This window comes from Sebastes fasciatus, chromosome 19 (genome assembly GCF_043250625.1).
Source record: "Sebastes fasciatus isolate fSebFas1 chromosome 19, fSebFas1.pri, whole genome shotgun sequence".
NCBI classification, from domain to species: domain Eukaryota; kingdom Metazoa; phylum Chordata; class Actinopteri; order Perciformes; family Sebastidae; genus Sebastes; species Sebastes fasciatus.
Genome location: NC_133813.1, coordinates 12,173,043 through 12,191,849, shown reverse-complemented (window position 1 = coordinate 12,191,849; position 18,807 = coordinate 12,173,043). Strand labels below are relative to the sequence as shown.

Genomic DNA, 18,807 nt, shown 5'->3' with positions numbered 1-18,807 from the left:
TTATTAGGTGCATTTTGTATTTCTATTAAAACATGTTTACATGCTTTAAAAAACGCTTTATTTTTCTCATACCGGCTGTGTTGCAGCACCTCTTATCACCCTCTGTCTGAAACGCTCTGTTTGAGCTTCTGTCCCGCCCTCTGGAAAAGCCCAGTCTTCTCTGATTGGTCAGCTGGCCCACTGTCAGGATTGGCCAACCGAACCAAACTCTTCGGACTCCACTCCAGCTCCGCTCTAATTAGCTTTGTTTGAAGGTGTTCCGAACTAGCCACTAGGCAAGTATTATGGAAATGTGTTACTTGGTGACATCACCACGTTACAGAAGATAAGGCGAGACTTCAAGCAAGGCGTTTCAGGCAGTTCACGAGCAGTGTTTCCATGGGGAAGAGTAACTCCCTTTGGTTTGGACTTTGGGCTTTGTAACTTTGCAGACCTTTTACATTCATATATAGCACACTAAGGGAAAAAAAGCACAAAAGCATAATAGGTCCTCTCTAAAAGAGCACTCAGGGATTTACTGTAGTATTGCACTTTCATCAAAATTGATGCATACGAGATATTCAACTTTAGTCCTGAGTAGCTCCAAAAACACTGGATCATACACTTCCCATAATGACACTTTATAACATTGTTATATAATGCAGGATTTCATCACCTATTTCCTTAGAGTCCTGTTCCTTCAGAAGCACAGAAGATTAAAAGCGCCTTCATAACCAAAGAAAACAATATACTGTTACACTGACACTATTACTGCCCATTATCTAATGTTGATGTGTTAAATCTGTTAAGCTACCCTTTAATTAATGCAAGTTACAATGCAGTTTATTCAGGCAAACAAAACAATAACAACTCCCATCTTTAGATGTTTATTTCTGATATCATCATCAAAATTTTTACAAAACATTTTCTGACAATAATATACTCAAAGAAGAGCCATATTTTTGCGCTTGGACCAGGTCTCCACAAAAATGCTTTAGGTCTGAATACAGTAAAAAGAAAAAAAAAATCCAAATAAGAAAAAAAAAAACCCAACAACAAACCAACTACCAAAGAAAACAATGCAGCGCATATTTACACCCTACAGAAACCAATGCTCTCTGCAGGAAATGGATGAGAAGGAGACAGCGGGGATCCCCTGGTTTATATATGGAAAGCATTTAAGTGGCAGCAAAGAAAGAAATAGGGAGAGTGCTTTGAACCTGCACGAAAACAAAGACTAATTCTGATATTGCTTTCTATCAGTTTCTCTCTGCTTTCTCCCTCGCTGCACTCACAACCCGCAGACTGCAGAATGCAGCCCATTTAAATAAAAACCTTCCTTTCTTCGGTGCTCACATTAAATCCAATTAGGGGGTGTAAACGGGCTTTGTCAGACAAACGGAAAAGTGCGTTTCCCTGACAGAGGTTAATGATCATGCCTACCCTTTCTGTGTCCCCTCTGACATGAGCAATGGCAGAAAAACAGAGTCAGGACAATGCCGGGTCGGAGGTTAAAGACTTCCTGCTAACGTGAAACATGGAACAATAACAATCAATGGGGACCGGTCTGGCCTGAACATCAGTAATGGTGACATTGGTTCAGAGGAGGTAGAGGAGTAGGTGTTGCTATAGATACACACACACGCACAGGCCATCTGGGTACATGCGGGGTAGCTAACTCACTAGCGATGCTTGTCCAGTCCCTCTTTCTAGCACGACAAAAGTTATTAATTCTTACCACTTTGCAGTCTGCGCACACACTTAATGACACACTAACAAAAATAGAAACTCAAATTAGGAGGCTAGAAAGTGGCAGATGGGGGAGCATTAGCTTGTTTGTTTTTTTCTGCTTATAGCCCCCTCTTATCCGTGTGTATACGTGCTGACTGTCTGGAGTCATGACTGTGTGCTGTATGCCCCAGCGCTGCCTGTGGGTAAGACACAGATGTATGGTAGAAGGAAGAAAAAATCTGAAACTCCACGTCTGGCTTTGGAATTAATTTCCAAATCTGTTTATCAGGTAATGGATTAGAACCTACTGAACCGTCGCAGATGGCCTTGGGTGAGCCGAAATGGATGGGAGCGTCAAAACCTGGAGCGCTTTATTATCATTTATCAAGGCGTGTGTGTCGCCCGTGTTGTTTGTGTATATGTATTTATGCGCGATTGTTCCGCAGTTGACTCCAAATTGCCCGTAGGTGTGAATGGGAGCGTGAACGGTTGTCTGTCTCTATGTGTCAGCCCCTGTGATAGCCTGGCGACCTGTCGAGGGTGTACACCGCCTTCGCCCAATGTCAGCTGGGATCGGCTGACATCCGCGACCCTGAATATAGGATAAGCGGTTACAGATAATGGATGGATGTTCTGCAGTTGAAGTGACAAAATAAAAAATGGATTCTTGGTAACAAAAGGTGTTTAAAACACTTGTCTGTTTATCTTTGTATGCGAGCATGCACAATGCATACAGTTATAGGAGATGCAAGTTTTTGAGTATGCCTTTTGTTTTTGTCCGTGTGTGCAATGTTACATCTACAGAATGCTTATGTGTGTGCCGGGGACATTCAGAAACATCACAAAGCTTGCGTTGTAACAGAATGTGTCCTTGCACTTACCCTTTTGTCCCTCTATATCGTCCCTATCGTACAGCATTCCTGCCCCCCCTTTCGTCTCCTCTGCTTTTTCCCCTCACCCCTTTGGAGATTTGCATTTAGCTTTTTTTTCCTCTGCGTATATTATCACACTGAAATATGGAACTTTTCACTGCAATTCTTCAGACCTTTATTCACCCCTCCAGAAGCAAAAAAAAAATAAAAGAGGAAAAAAAAGAGAAATGTTCCCAGTGGGGACTTGAGCCCAAACTCAAAGAGTGAAGGGGGGTGGGGGGGAGCTTGGGGTGTACAAAACCATAAACAAACAAAAGCAGAAGAGAAAATAAAGCCTGTTGGCATTGCGGGGCTAGCGCAGACGGTCCTGGAGTTCAGCTCAAACATGCATCATTAGCATGCGGTGCCTGTGCTTCCAGCTCTCTGATGGCAAAGAAAAAGAAATGGACAAAAGACTAAATAATTACTGGCAGCAGGATTCGAACATTCCGCAGAACATATCCGATTTTATCAGGGAGGTAGTCATGATTAATCAATCGCTTATTAGTAGTTGATTTAATTGTGAACAGACAAAGATTTTAATAGCATTTTCCTAATTACACATGAAGGGCAAAGTAGCTTTGATCATTGTGTTTAGACTGAATTGAACCATTACCGCTGCTGAAAACTGAAGTAATTACTACATATGGGGTGCTTTTTTTTGCAGGAGACTATTAAAGGGAAAGTCTTTTCCCCGGAGTGAGTGGCCCAGCACAGGCCTATTTCTCTGTTTAACAGCCTATAGAGTGCCAGGGAATTCTACTTTAGGCGAGACAGGGGCAGGAATGGGTCAGCAAACAAGTTGCTTTAAAAAACAGTGAAGTTGTCCACGACACGTGTGCTGCTGGTTCTAGGGCATTCCAGACAGGAAATAACTCCCGTACTGTTTGTCTCCGGTTCAGCGCTCCTCCCTAACTGGGCATCGTTTTCCCAAAATATCAGCATGCGGACAGAAATAGAACATCATTAAACAGGTTCACCCGAGTCACCCAGAGGCAGACATGAAATTCAGGCCAAGGAGTTAGCAGGGGTGATATAGAGCAAGGCAAGACAATACATGGATAGAATCGAGAGAGCTCCCATTATAAAGACATCGGCACAGCTGCTATTACAAAGTAAACTCCACCAGCACTATTAAGCAACCGCACTGAGCGAATCAACTGCTTTTTTATGCGTTTATCCTGTACACGAAGGGGGACGGAACCCTTCTTAGTCGTGAAACCATGAAGAACTTTTGGGTCACTTGTTGTTTTGTGGCTGGTTTTTGGTAAAACATTTAACAAAATTAATGGCACATCAAAAAAGAAACAACCTTCCCAAGTTGAAACTCTTGGTATAAAGAATAGCACACTTCTTCTCCCCGAGTAGACCTTGAAATGGCAGATAGTGTTGGAATTCTTAAACAAGAGGAGTGGACTGGGATGCACCCTAACAACACGTTGTACGGCCACCTCCTGCTAGATGAAACAATGTCTGAAGTCAGAAAAGAAAATGTGGATCTCTATGAGGGTTTTGACGCTTGACGTGTACCATCATATCAGGGCGCCCGATCTTCCCTTCCTCCTGTGATTCAGTAAAACGATTGGATTTGAGAAATCACCTCCGTAACATGATTTGTGTTTAATGGTAGAATAGTGACGGGAGCAGATAGAAAAATATTTATCATTGAAACAACAGGAGCGTTACAGTAGGAACCTCTTTTGCCGAGTCGTCTTGGTAACAGATTCCCACTGGAAAGTGAATAAGGCTCCTCTTCTGTTCACAAGCAGTTTGTGTTTCAGAAGAAGTTAAGTTCATACTTTTTTTTTTTTTTCATCTTTGAAGACTCACTATTTACACAATAAATAAGTTCTATTCGATTTTGTCCTTTGATTAGTCTTATAGAATTTCTTGACATCATCTTTGAACACCTCAAAAAAACTGTCTTTTATGTTCCAAGACAAAATAACAAAACAAAACAAAACAAAACAAATCCCTATTTTTTCTCTTATCTTGAGGATATGCCCACTTTTCGTGGGAAATTTTGGCCCCTCGCATTTTCATCTGTAGATCAATCATTTGCCCCATGGGAGGACTGAGCACGGTTTCCACAACTCCCGAGAGTATGACCACTGACATGTAGAAAACGGCCCCGGTGCACTGCTCGGATTAAACCGGAGATGGTATTTGACAGGCCATCACGGCCATATCCGAAGTCCTCATTAGCTCCATAAGTCAGTGAGGAGCAGTGCTTCACACGGTGGCCAAAGGGTTACCAAGTGCAATAAAGTCCAGCACCGGAGGCACGCTTTCTGGAAAAAAAAGAGATGTCAGGCAATATTCCCAGTACAGTCCTTGGGTTCATACGCAGGTTAAAGAGAAGTCAACGTGCTGGTTCAACATGCCCCCACTAGGCACTGTTGTTCTCTGTGGCCGAGGGGAGATGGGAGCACATGGCCGGAGCTTTTTTTGCCAACCCGGCAAGATGGTCATCTCCAGAATTGTCCAGTGTGATCAAAGTCAAACATTGACTCAACAATGTTTCAAATGACTGTTTGGGGGCAGTGAGAGTGGTTTGACCTTCAGTAAAGTGGACCTTCCGTAATAATATTTACAATACTTTGCATTCAAATGTACTTGTTTTACCACATGAATTCCCCATGATAACCTCTTTAAAGCATAGTGACTCATTCAGCTGGGATATAATCATATACAAAGACCTGCCATTCTGCTGTGAAAAGGGCCACTGTACTGTATGTTCAAGGAATTTATGGAACATGCCATAATATCTCCTCTATAAAGTGTTTGTTGCTGTTCATCGCGTCACCAAGATCATGGATGGCAATTAAATTGATGTTGGGAGGAGGACCAGAATCATTATGATAAGTATTTAAAATTTCAGTTTCACTATACCTCACGTTGTTTGTATCACATGGTTACTTTTGCTAATCTGTGAAGACAAGCCCAGTTCATCTGAAACCACCAGAGGATTTGGTTGTAATTGTGAACGTGAGTTGGCGGAGGCTATTTCAGTAGACCAACTGGCATTTTAAGAATGCCCTCAGTGAAAGTAGCTCATGTGCATTAAAATAAAAAGATACAAGTAAACTCTTTGGTTTGACATGCACATTAATGGAATTCAGCATGAAGTCCCACATCTAAAGAAACAAAAGAAAGCAAGACAAAAGAAAGATAAATTGTATGGAAATTGTCTTGAGAGAAATGACTCATCTTCATGAAATACTGATATGGATTTGCCTTTGTTAACAACTGCTGACTTGATATTTTAATAATAATCACAGTAAGAAGCCCCCTTGCTCTTCACATGATGTCCAGCTCCATCTCTTTTATGTTACTGCTCTCACTTGATCGAGAACTCGTGTTTATTGCACTTCCCCTTTGACTCCTGACTCAGTGCACGTGGACTGCTGCAAACAGGTGCCCCATGATGGGATATGGCAAAGACCAGATGTGGAAACAAGGTAATACTTTTTTGTCATAATGCTGCATTACCTCCCATGATTCAGTAGTAACAAGTTTTATATGAGGTGTTTTGGAAAAAAAATAAAATAAAAATAATCCGCAAGGATGTCTCACACTCTACTGTATATTAGTGAGACTGTGTGTTTCAGATGCCAAATCCCTCCAGGCAGAATTAGAAAAAAAATTGTCCTCTAGTTCACATATTCATGTTCTGAAAACAAGGCCCCACTGAATAACCAGCTCGCCTGCCCCTTCGTTACAAAGTCACGGTGAATCAGAGGCCCTTGCCCCACTTCCAGCGACCAGACTCGGCTTCGCTAGCGTCCGAATTTCAGTGTGCCGGTGCGTTCGGCAGGAGGAAATGGGCCGCCGCTGGGAGGAAAAGGGCCGCCGCTGGAACCGTCAGTTGGTGGTCTGAGGGGCGGTGGAGGAGAGCGAGGCCCTGGCAGAGGGGCGCCCATGCTGGCGGCAGAGGGCACGGCGGGCAGCGCCACTGTCTGTATAGTGCCCCTATCACACGGCCCCAGGTCCTCCAGGCCCTCCAGGCCCTGTGGGGGTCCCTCATAGCCCATGTTGAGCCGCAGGGGTTGATGGGCCTGGCAGTAGTCTACGATGGGCTGTTCATAGCGGTAGAAGGTCAGCGCGCCCAACTGGTGGGGGACCTGTTCAGACGGACAGAGAGCGTAGAGGAAAAGACAGGAGGAGAATGTGATGGAGAGGATAATGATAGGGGAAGTGGACACGTGAGCAGAATTGTACAAGAGAGGAAATACAGGATAGAGAGAAGGAAACAAAAGGAGACAGAGAGAAAAAAACAAAACATTAGCCATACAAATTCTCAGGCAACTGTGTCCTTCAGATAAGCAGATTTGAAAAGATATATGTATGTCCCTACACACCCAGAAGTTGGTGTTTCCTTCTACAAGAGGATGCTAACACAAAATGTTTTTTTCCCCTGGATTTTGTAGATCCAGACAAATCTATGCATATAAGCCATGCCCATTTGCATCTGAATTTTGTCCAAAAATAGAGTTTTTGCTACTCCTCCTACAATCATCACCAAATTTTATGCTGAACATCTCTGGACAAAGTCAGGAAAAAAATACTTATTTTGGATTGTTGATGTTCCAAACATTTTTGCTATAGTTGGCCCTCAATGTAAACTCAAATTCTGTGTGCAGAGCTTATATTACAAAAAAAAATGTCATATCTCCTGACCGCTTTGTGTTTTTTGGACCACATTTGGTAGATATGTGTAAATAAGATGTCTGAGTAACCATAGCAAATTTGGTGCCATTTAGCCAATAGGTGGCGCTGTAGCAGCATCATCTTACTATAAAGGAAGTATTGTCTGTCTGTATGTATGTATGACTGCCTGTCACATATCTCGACAACTGTTCATCCAATCAACTTCACACTTGGCGGGTACAAGCAACCATACCGTGGTTCTTGACAACACTGCAAGCAAAACTTCTGGGGGCCAAGCACTCGGCCCGTTCAGGACAGGCGCACGCTCCAAAGGAGTTCATCTCCTTTTTGACATTTAAAGGATCCATTCCCACCCATCGCAGAAAAGATGAAAACCTGAATTCCAACATGTTTTACTAGAAACAATGTCCTATAACTAATAATCTAGAAATTTATAAGAAACAGTCAAAATAAAAACTCTTTCATTGGTAGAGCGTCGTTCCAGTTTGTTTTGTCCTGGATATGCTGCAGCTACAACAGCCACAGCTGTTTTCCTTTCAAATAAATATCACATACTTTCAAACGATGCTTAGTTTTTCCAATGCAATTCATTTGTCACACAACATTTCATTGAGCCTGTGTGACTCCAAGCCTAGGGCACAGTTAGTTTGGCAAGTTAACTGCTGGCCCTCTGTAATCATCCTCACATGGTGACCACCTGAGCCTGCAGCTTCCCAAAACCCATTTGCTGCAACGAGCCTCCAAAACGTGGGCTGCGAAGCATCTGCGACAACTGCTTTTTGCAGATGTGAGAAGCGTTTCGCTCATGCTGTTACTGCCCATGAATTGTACTGCAATGCTCACTGTGACTGAATAAGAAGATGTGCATTTGTATGTTGAGATATGCATGTATGAGCGACACACATACCGTGCTGCATATGACCTAAACCTCTTTTGTGTTCAACTGCTTTGTACAAGAGCTGGAGCAAATAAGCCTGTGCTCTCTCTCCAGTGCCATGTCACTTGTGTCACAGCCAGGAGCACTCGTCACATCTGGCTATGCGTCTGGTCTCCCCGAACCTTAAAACCGTGCCAAACAAACAGATGAGACTCTCGTGACACTCCGTCTCTCCCTAACTAAATCACACACTTATTCGCCTTAAAAAAAGGAGGCCAATTAAGAGATTTCTAACAGGCTGTGAAAGCAGCAGGGTAAGATGGCAGCTGACCTGGATTAAACACCGCAGCCTGGCAGAGAGACAGATCATCAGGTCTGTACACACAGGCGACAAGGAACACACAACAACAGCGGGAGCCGCAGATATGACACCAACACGGAAGACATGAATAATACAAGCCCTGACTCTTGAGGAGGCGTTGGAGGCAGAGCAAGTGTCACAACTGCACCGTCTTTCATGCACATCCTTGACATTTCTGTTTTAACCTTAACACGTGATGGTAACTAGATCTTGAGAAAATAAACATATATATTAAAGAGATTCGGGTCACCTTATTTACAAAAAGACAGCTTTTTCTACTTATCCCTGTTGGTATCTATGTAGACAGATTGGTTTTAAGCACTGAGATTTTGAGGTATCTCTAAGGTTTGTGCTGTCGCCAAGAGGCAACCTGCAGTTCAGAAAAGTGAAGCCAATGTGGAATTGCCTTAAACTTGTATTTTTTTCTTATAGCCAGCAGGGGGCGAGTCCTCTGGTTGCAAAAACAAGTCTGATTGTATAGAAGTCTATGAGACAATGACTCTACTTCTCAATTTATTACCTCAATAAACATTGTAAACATGAGTTTATGGTCTCAAAATAGATAGATAGATAGATAGATAGATAGATAGATAGATAGATAGATAGATAGATAGATAGATAGATAGATAGATAGATCACGAAAAAGACGTGTACAACATCGGAGCAGCTGGGAAGGCTGCCTTTCGCTCCCGGCGCCGGAAGTAATGTCAATGTAACTTCTTAGGGTGCTTTCAGGTCTGTTTGCATGATTAGTATGGTTCATTTGGTCTGGTGTGAAAGCTGTCAATCAAATCATGGTGTGAACCATACCACTGAACCGAGATCGCCTGAAAAGGCGGGTCTCAGTGCATTTCCAAGCGGAATCTGGTGCAGTTCGTTTGTGGTGTGAAAGCAAACAAACCCAAAAATAGGATTTTATGATGTCAGATATGTGGTTTTAGCATGATGGCATGATGTTGATCGTGAAATCTGTTCAGGAAGCAATATTACTGATTTGTATTTAAGGTGTTTATATACATAAGGCTTATGAAGTTAATTTTTACTTCTCCAAAGCATTGACAAATTCAATTCAAAAAGTTCAAAAGCAACACATCCTACCAAAAACAATGGTCTGGTTAATGTGGTTAATAGACATTGGTTCATTGGTTAGAATTGTTTTCATTCAAGAAATAGTCCCTAAGAAAACGTTTGGCAGCAGACATTTCCGATGCAGTGATCTCAAAACCGCATAAAGCAAAACCAGCTGCCACGAAGCTACCACAGGTGAGAAAATGTTCTTTTTAATTTGGTGAACTGAGTGGAAGTGGAAGGGAAAGGAAACAGGTGCAATCAGGAAACAAATGACACTCTAATAGTGATCCCATTAAACTACAAATTATGTCCCAGAGACGCATAGCAGGAAGAGACAAGTCAACAAAGGGGATTTTAGAAATAAAAGAATCATTGGTACCAGAGCGACCCAGAAAATGTGTCACCAGTATCATTGTACATTTATTAAACTTATCATGTAAAGGCATTCTGAGTGAAGAAATCCTATTTGAGGGAATTTATGCCAGGATTTTTTAAAAGAGGGCCGACTGTGTCAATGAAATGCAGATATATGCTGGCTGGGAAGGGGGAATAGTGTGTGTTTGTGTGTGTGTGTGTGTGTGTGTGAGCAAGCACAGATTTCAAAGTCAAATGGAAGCAGTCTGGGCTAACGCAGCTTGGCAGTTCAGGAATTATTCTGAACCACGGGGCTGAGATAAAGCCACTCACAAAGCATTAACACCAGTTCTGTTTTAGATTTTTAAAAAACAGTGTTATTTGTAGCCTCGAGCTTTACTGTAACACGCTTCCATGATGCAGTGCCGCATTATAATTCAGCAAAGTTGTAGTGGTGTTTTCATATAAAACAGCTGCCGAGAGCGTCTGGTCTGAAGATAATGTAGCTGCAGGAGTTACATTTTCACCGTTTAGTCCTCCAAACCAGCCTTTCTTTCAGCTCCATCTACGCACCTCCAGAGCCACCACCTTCCTCCTTTTCATACCTCCTTCCTCCTCAAATGGACTCCATTAAGCACGGCTGACTCATTACATTACAGGCACTCAGTGGATTACTCCCCTCATTCCCCTTTCAGTTTAAACCGTTCACCAACCCTGACGCCTACACCACACCACCACCTCTGCTGCCACCACCTCATCTCCAGTCCACCTCAGCTCTGCTCACAGGTCCAACGGATTAATTAACAGATATTAAGTCCTAACCATTTCAGTGGATTCTATCAAATTGTCAGGGCATAAATCTAGCCTCGCGCAGAGTGTGCTCGAGTGTGAGTTGCATCCTTGTACATGGATGTCTGAGGAAGTGAGAAGGGACAGAGTGAGATAAAAAAAATATGGAAAACCACAGATACAGCAGCATGATAGTTTTTATACCATTCCTCCTATACCTTTTAACATTCTGTTGAAAGATGCATACACATCAGACAACCTGACTTGGATTGTTGGACAAAGTCATTGACGCAAAACACTCTTTATGTCATTTTTCCGTGAACAAAAGGCGCTATTGATATTCACCGGCCATCCGTGCAGTTGCAAGGTACCTAGCTCATTAGGAATGCTATCAGCCTTTCTTTGTGCCTCTCAGCATTAGGAAATTATTAATTCCTCACACTGAATAGTCTGTTGACTGTGGAGACAGCCAAATATGTAAACGGATAACATCTGGTCAGACTAACAAAAATACAACATAGACACTTCAATTTATTTTCCAAATGTTCCTAAAAAATACGTGGTCTGGGTGGGAATGAATGAAGTCGGGGCTTATCTAACCGGCCAAACACTGTGGAGAAGTTCCTGCTGTTTTTCACAAAGTGAAAACATCACAGGGCCAATCCTTCTTTCCATTTGCGATCTGTCCATTACTATTCACGTAGATAATAATCTAGTCTCTTTTGACCCTTTATCCACCAATGACATCCACTGTTTAGTGCCTAAAACAAAAAAGGTTGCCTGTAAATTGGAATTTTTTCGCATGTGAAAATGATGACATCAATCATCATTTAATTTCTGGTCTCTGCCTCCAAAATTCAAACTGGAAAACATGGTGACTGTGTAAATGTAGGCTAAATTGCATGCAGCAGGTGGCTTCTGCATAAATTTGAGGGGATAAATTGGTACTGTAGTCTGAGTTTTGAGAAGCGGCGTTTCATGGACAGCTGGAAAGCATCTCCCTGGCACTACCATTTCCAGCCCGTTCTCACTCTCAACTCGTCAAATACGGCAGCTTGGTCAGTGGCCCTACACATCAAACTATGATGCTCTATGTAGCCGCAACTATGGCGGGAGGAAAGGACCAAGTCAGGTTACAAAGTACAAAGAGCGACAAATTCCGCTTGTCTTCAATAACTGTTTTGTTGCCTAATCCTAATCATGTTGATCTTTTCCTAAGCAATACTAAGTGTTTTGGTTACCGTAGGTTACATAACATTACTATGTAGCTTATGCAACGTACTTAACCACGTGTCGTGTATGTGACGTAGCCTACTTAGCTATGTAAGAAACCTACTTATTTTAACCCAAACCACAATCTTTTCCTAAACCTAACCAAGTAGTTTTGTTGCCTAAACCTAACCAAGTTGTTTCCTGTGACAATGGAATGGAAAACACAGTGTTATACACGTGGAAAACTAACACATGCAAAACTGTACCTAGAGCGTCATAGTTTGAAGCATAGGGCCGCTGACCAAGCTGCTGTATTTGATGAGTTGAAAGTGAGAATGTGTTGCCATTTCATATCATTCTGTTTTCAGCATCCTTACACTGGATGACTATGCCGGTGATGAGCACTCAGGCATGTCTTTGTTTGGACATTTCTTTTTTCTATTATTTCTATTTGTGCACTGATAAGCCCCTATGAGTGCCGCCTGAGATCCTTAGGCAGGAACCTCCTGGCAGTTTCAGGGTCTAGACGCTCACTCCATTCAGGCATAAAGACATTTAAGAAGCAGACTGGCTCACTCACTAAATCTGTAGCTTTCAGGCTTGTTTAGCACTGAGCACATCATTTACATATTCAGCTCTGAATGGGCACCCAACTATGTTGCCACTATGTGGAAAAAGTAGGTCTAGCATAGCATTTACTGGTGCTTGACAAATTGGTTCATCTTCCACTGGTTGTCATGTCTTTAGGGAATTACAGTATTGCTTTATATGGTGTCTTTGCTTTGCAATATCCAACTTTACTTAAAGTCTTAAGTCTGTGTTGGTCATGGTAAGAGCTGCTGTTACCGCAAGGTGGAGCAAGTAGGAAAGGGTAGCATACAGTCATGTCACTATGCGCCAGGTAGCAGGGAAGCACACAGATATTTGAAAGGCAAAACAATGATCCCAGCAGTTATGAATTATGCATTTCAGTTTAAGACAGAAGAAGACACCGGCAGTTATCCTCCTTCTGAGAAGAAGACATGCAGGAGGGCAGCGATCTAGAAGGGTTTGGGTGCACAAAACCTTTAGATTATTTCCGTCCATCTCTGGATACATTTAGGTTATACAATGTACAGTACAGCTGTCATTGCGAGGGTGTATTGAAAGGTCACCAGCAACCTAGGTCAAAGTTGAAATTGATCGACCTTTGGACACAATCTGAGCAGGAAGCAACGCTCAACGTAGCCCTAGCCTGAGGTTTGGTATCTCCATTGAACAACAATGTCTCACACACAAAACAATTATGTTGTCGATCATGTGTATCATGTGTGTGAAAGCCTGATTTGGTGCGGGTGCATCCTACATGCTGTGTTGTATACTGCAGCTTCTACCTGTCAGAAGACATTTGCATTAAGAAAAAAAAAAACTCAAATTCCCATGCTGCACCGCTGGATGAATTTTTGCTTCTTTGGATCTCTGCCACCTGATTGTGCTTCAACTGACAATGACTGGCATCCTGCCTGTTCCTGGATCTTTATCTCCGTATGCCTGAACACACTAGAGTGACCTTAGGGCCATTTGTCCCCAAAGCTTTGAGACAACCTGCCCAAGGAGATTAAGCCAAGCACATCAGTGTCATCCTTTAAAACTTTTTCTTAGACTGGCTTTTATCTGATGGACTTTTGCTGCTTTTGCTTTTACAGTTGTCATTGTTGTTTGTTTAAATATCAACTGTGGTATATTTTGTTGTTGGTGAAATGTTAAAAAGGTGCTGTTCAAATATTATTATACCTAATCTGGTAACACTTTATAATAATCATAATTTAAGTGATTTTACTCTTAACAAACAAATACATTATAATTATAATGCTTACTTATTATTAGTAATACTATAATGTATGTTATTTTAACAGTAGTTGTTAATGATATTGCTATTATTTGAGAAACCTTAAATACATTGTTTGTAAAACATCTATAAACATACATAGACATATATTTGTAACAGTTTATATCAATCTATAAACATTATTTGGAAGGCTGCTATTAAGTTCGAACTGATGATTATACCTTTTTAAATGGTTAATAAATACTGTATAGCATTTATAAATATTATTTAGATAGATAGTTAATACTTTGTCAGTGTTAATACTGGTAATTGGTTACTGGTCCATTTCTTAAAGGTTTACAAATAATTTGGTAATCATTAACTAATACCTACTGTGGTATAAAATGTTATAATGTGTGAAACAATAAACTGCTAATAAATACTTAGTATATACATATATATATATATATTATTGATATTTTTTTCTGTTTAGTGACACCTTTGTGTATACCACACAAACACTTAACTGATAACCACAGACTGTAAAAACCTGATCAGAGAATTATAAAACATGTACTACCTCCATCTGCTGATATTTCTGCATTTCCTCACAAAAGCTCTAATTTGTTAGAGGAGTCTCTTGTAAAAAGAACCAAATCCCATAAATTAATTTTTTACAGCATTCTAGTGCCCCTCCAAAGTTGTGTTTCTTTTTTGCATTCACGCTTTTATGAGCAGCTAAGGAGACAGTAACTGTGCCACAGGCAGACCATGCTAATGCCTCCCTGAGGAGCATTACGGTTCAAAAAGTCTGCCGCTCTCCCAGCCAAACACTTTGATCCTCTCAAGTCACCGTATTGTGGCACACAGAAGCATAACACAGTGAAGAGGAGGTGCAACAGATTCCCACTAGAATGTTGCTTAGACTGTTACTTGTTCTTATATTCTCATTAATGTTCAGTCTTTCATGTCTGTACACCCGTGAATTAAGTTGGGAATTACTAGTGATTGAATCACTTTGAGTTCTTTTTTGTTTGCCTCTGTGGATATCACACAGTATTCCCCATAAAAATTAACTTCCTTTTTATATACATTGTTAAATATTATTGTTGTTATTGACCGCTATTCTTCTGCAACATTGTTTCAGCATGTATATATGTTCATCAATATTGTGTTATTACATATAAAACAATGCGTAGGCTGTGTAGGAGTTATTGAAACGAACCATGACCGTGCTACTGGAAATAACTGTCTAATTACTGTTTTCTTTGCCTAGTTCTCATCTCTTTAGTCGTCATTGTAGAAGTCTAGAGATATATTACCATGATTCATTTCGGTCCATCTATATTTAAAGCAGACTGTGATGCATATTTGATGTAAAGGTCCAGTGTTTATGCTGTTGAATCTGTTTCAGTATAACCATGTCCCTCAGTGCTGTGTTGTTCTACAAAGCACTTATTGCCACTGAGGATAAATCTCTGCTCCCACAGAGCTCTGGGTGTTGTGTCTTCTATACTTTTGCCACCCACTACAACATCATTCTCTTTGCCATTGTTGTCTCGTCTTCTTCACTTTTACTTGCATATTGCTTAATGAAATACAATAATCGCAATTGGTAAAAAAATTCCCATATGATAACTATAAATTCAACGTGTGATCAGAAAGTAATGGTACCGATTATAAATATTACAAATTATTATAATAGGAAACATAATACAATTTTAACCTAGTAGTTAGTAGTAGTATAGGTAACGATGGCGGTGTTGGTGGTGGTGGTGGTAGGAGTAGTTGTGATAGTAGTAGGAGTAGTAGTAGTAGTAGTAGTAGCAGTGGCAATGGTAGTAGTGGTACCTGATCTCATGGGAAGTCATATAAATAGCCTAACATTTCAAGGACATTCCATGTGCCATGAAAATGCATTTTAGCCTTTTTGAGTGTCATTTGTACAAAACTATGGTAACGGCCTCAGTTGTGTAGGTTTAGGTAACAAAACCACTTAGTTAGGTTTAGGAAAAACTCATGGTTGGGCTTAAAATAAGTAAAATATGTATGGGGATACGGAGATATGTTTTCCTACAAATGTCCAGCGTCAGCTTCCGCTCCAGTCTTTTAAAAAAAAACTACCATCTTCACAGGAAACTGCTTAGTTAGGTTTAAGAAAAGATTGCGGTTAAGTTGCGCCACACCGGAAGTGGTTACGCCACACTGGAAGTGGCACGACTTTAGTCCGGATGATCCGTGACAAAAACTACTTAGTTAGGTTTAGAAAAAGATCTTAGTTTAGCTTAAGTAACGCCACTTCCATAGTTATTTTAAGTATGTTAGTTATGTGACGAATAAATCAATGTCGACTTCTGGTTACACACGGGACACGAACGCCACTCTCCTGGTTCAAAGCCTGGTATTTTTAGACCCACCCATTCACTCCGACCTCCTCCCTACGCGGCGTTCGCTGCTGTTTGTACTTCCGGGTTCACGATAAGTAAGTATATTGTAGCTACGAACAGTGTATGAGAACAGCCTGTACCTGTAGTGGTGGTAGAAGTAGTAGTAGTAGTGGTGGAGGTGGTGTATCATAGTAGTAGTAGTAGAAGTAGAGAATTAAGTAATTTTGCAACCTGTAGGACATAATCAAGAATAAAGCCAATTAAGCTCCAACATACTCAACTGATACTTCCAACATTTAGACATGTTAGGTACAAAACTGAATACATGAAACCATTAGAATGTGAATAAAGGGATATAAGAATACAGCTTTGTTCAGTACCTGGGTTATAACAGGCAGGCAGCAGGAATGATCAAACATCCTAGACACCTAAAGCTTACAAGATGCCATATGTTAACAGCATATATGCAAGGTGTGTAAATATGTTTAGAAATGTCTCTCGCATGAACGTGTCAAATCATAAACCTATAAATTCACTCTAAAAACTCTCCAATAATTGCAACGATTAAATCACATGTCCTCTGCAAACTTACGCTCTGTGTGTGCATGCAAGCGTGACACCGTGTGCATGCGGTTGCGGGGGTGTGTGTGCGAGAGTGTCATCTTCCAAATGTATGCTGCTCTAGCATGCGGGGGTAGTCAGCACAGATGTTGCTAGGCGGGCATCAATGACACGGAGCCCACCAGTCAGGTTTTTCAGTAGAGCGGTGTGCATGGACGTGTCTGAGGGGGTGTGAAGCTAAACACCATCGGTTTGTTTTCAGACAGCGCATCCCGAGAGGAAGACTTCCCCCACCTGCATGTGTAAGTGCGTGTATGTTTCGTTTTGTGTACGTCACGTTTTCCAAAAGTGCTGTTGTTGTGGTCGAAGTGGATTGATTCTTCCTCCACTTCCAGGTCCTGATACAACAACAGAAACAGTCCTATACAACTAAATAGAGGAATCATCGTGGATCTCCGGAGACACCGCCCTCATTAATTAATTCCATGCGATCGAAACAGGCACTCAAATCTTTCCTACAATTGTACTCTGCCCACATATTCCATTTCACCCAGAAACAGATCGCACTACAGAAAGCTAAAGATGCTCTAACTGCTGCTTTACTGTGTTTTTAAGACCAACATCCATTGGATTAAAGAGGCCTCCCAGGACTGTACTAGTCGTAGAGCCATAAAGGGTCAGTTAACTTCAGAGGCAGAATGTACAACCTTGACACTGCCTCGCAGAGCTGTGTGTGAAAATGAGCCCACATGTCCACATTTTAAACTAATTGATTCTCTAAACAAGCCGTTAGCCTCCCACTAATTCCTTAATGACTGGAGGTCCCTTTATGTGCCGTGACTCTTGATTACAGGTCTCCGGCACAACACACACACACACACACACAGACACACCGATAGATAGGCACACTAATAAATATGTACACAACTTCGCTCAGGAAGCAGGTTTAAAGTGAGAGAGAAAAGCTGGGGAAAAGACAGAGAATGAGAGAGCCGGATTGAGGCCCCCTTCACGCACTGATGAGTGCCCACCGTCGGCTCATCACAACCTCCTCCCACTCTACGGTACGTACAGTAAAGGAGCTTCCGCAGACCACAGCAAATGGGCCATGAAATGTTACTCAATGCTCAACACGTTCCTCAGCCCGGTTTGCTTTCACACACACACACACACACACGCACACACACACGCACACACACACACACACACACACACACACATATACACACATACACACGTCCGGCACAACACAACACGGAATTACCACAACTAATGAAGGCGGGGACTGAGAATCTAGGGAATATGGGAATGAGACAGAAAGCTTGCGGGTTACAGTATATGCTTCTACGGTTTCAGTGTCTCATGTTGACTCACATCTGTCAGTAGAGATCAGGGTTGCAACTAATGATTATTATAATGAATTTTTCTTGGTTATTCATTCACTTTATAAAATGTCAGGAAACTGTGAAAAATAACACTGTGAACAAAATAACTTGTTTTGCACAGCCATTAGCTCAAAACCAAATATATTCCATTAACAATTATATAAAACAGAAAAAAACAGAAAATTTGCACATTTGAGAAGCTGGAACCAGGAAATGTTCCGAATTTTTCGGCGCCAAATGGTGACCAACTGATTATCATTATTTTAGATTAATCTGTCTACCAACTACTCAACTAAATGAGTACTCACAATGCAATCCCCATAACGAGCAGCAGCAAGTGATCTTTTTGTATTTTGTTGCCCTGGATCTACCCTTCAGGCTACATACTTACTGCCCTGGGTGTTAATACCTGCAGGCACTACTTAGGGAAAAGCAGTCAGTCACCTTCTCTGCATGTTTTAATAAAAAACAAAAGAAAACAGAATCCATCCTACGCCCTTCGTTTTAGCAATATTGAGAATGATGATCAGAAGGGATTGGGCTGTCAAAGTTAACGTGATAAAAATGCATTAACACAAATGCGTAAAGATATTGGCATTATATGAAACTATAAAACCTAAGGAATCCATTGGTACCAAGCATATCATAGTAGCTTGTAGCGATGAGGCAAAATAACGCTCAAAACTAACCCTAAACTTTGGCGAGGAAAAA

General features: G+C 41.4%; 1 protein-coding gene across 2 annotated transcripts in view; it reads right to left on the bottom strand.

Moving 5' to 3' along the window:
* Positions 1-1,811: 1,811 nt before the first annotated feature.
* The window catches only part of LOC141757397 (leucine-rich repeat transmembrane neuronal protein 4), a 129,435-nt gene continuing 112,439 nt past the window's right edge, over positions 1,812-18,807 (bottom strand). The window contains exon 3 of one of the 2 annotated variants that reach the window (XM_074617853.1): positions 1,812-6,745. In XM_074617853.1, the coding sequence (XP_074473954.1) occupies positions 6,401-6,745 (345 nt within the window). In that variant the 3' untranslated portion in view covers positions 1,812-6,400. The remainder of the gene's footprint in view (positions 6,746-18,807) is intronic. The other variant, XR_012591636.1, reaches the window with a different exon arrangement.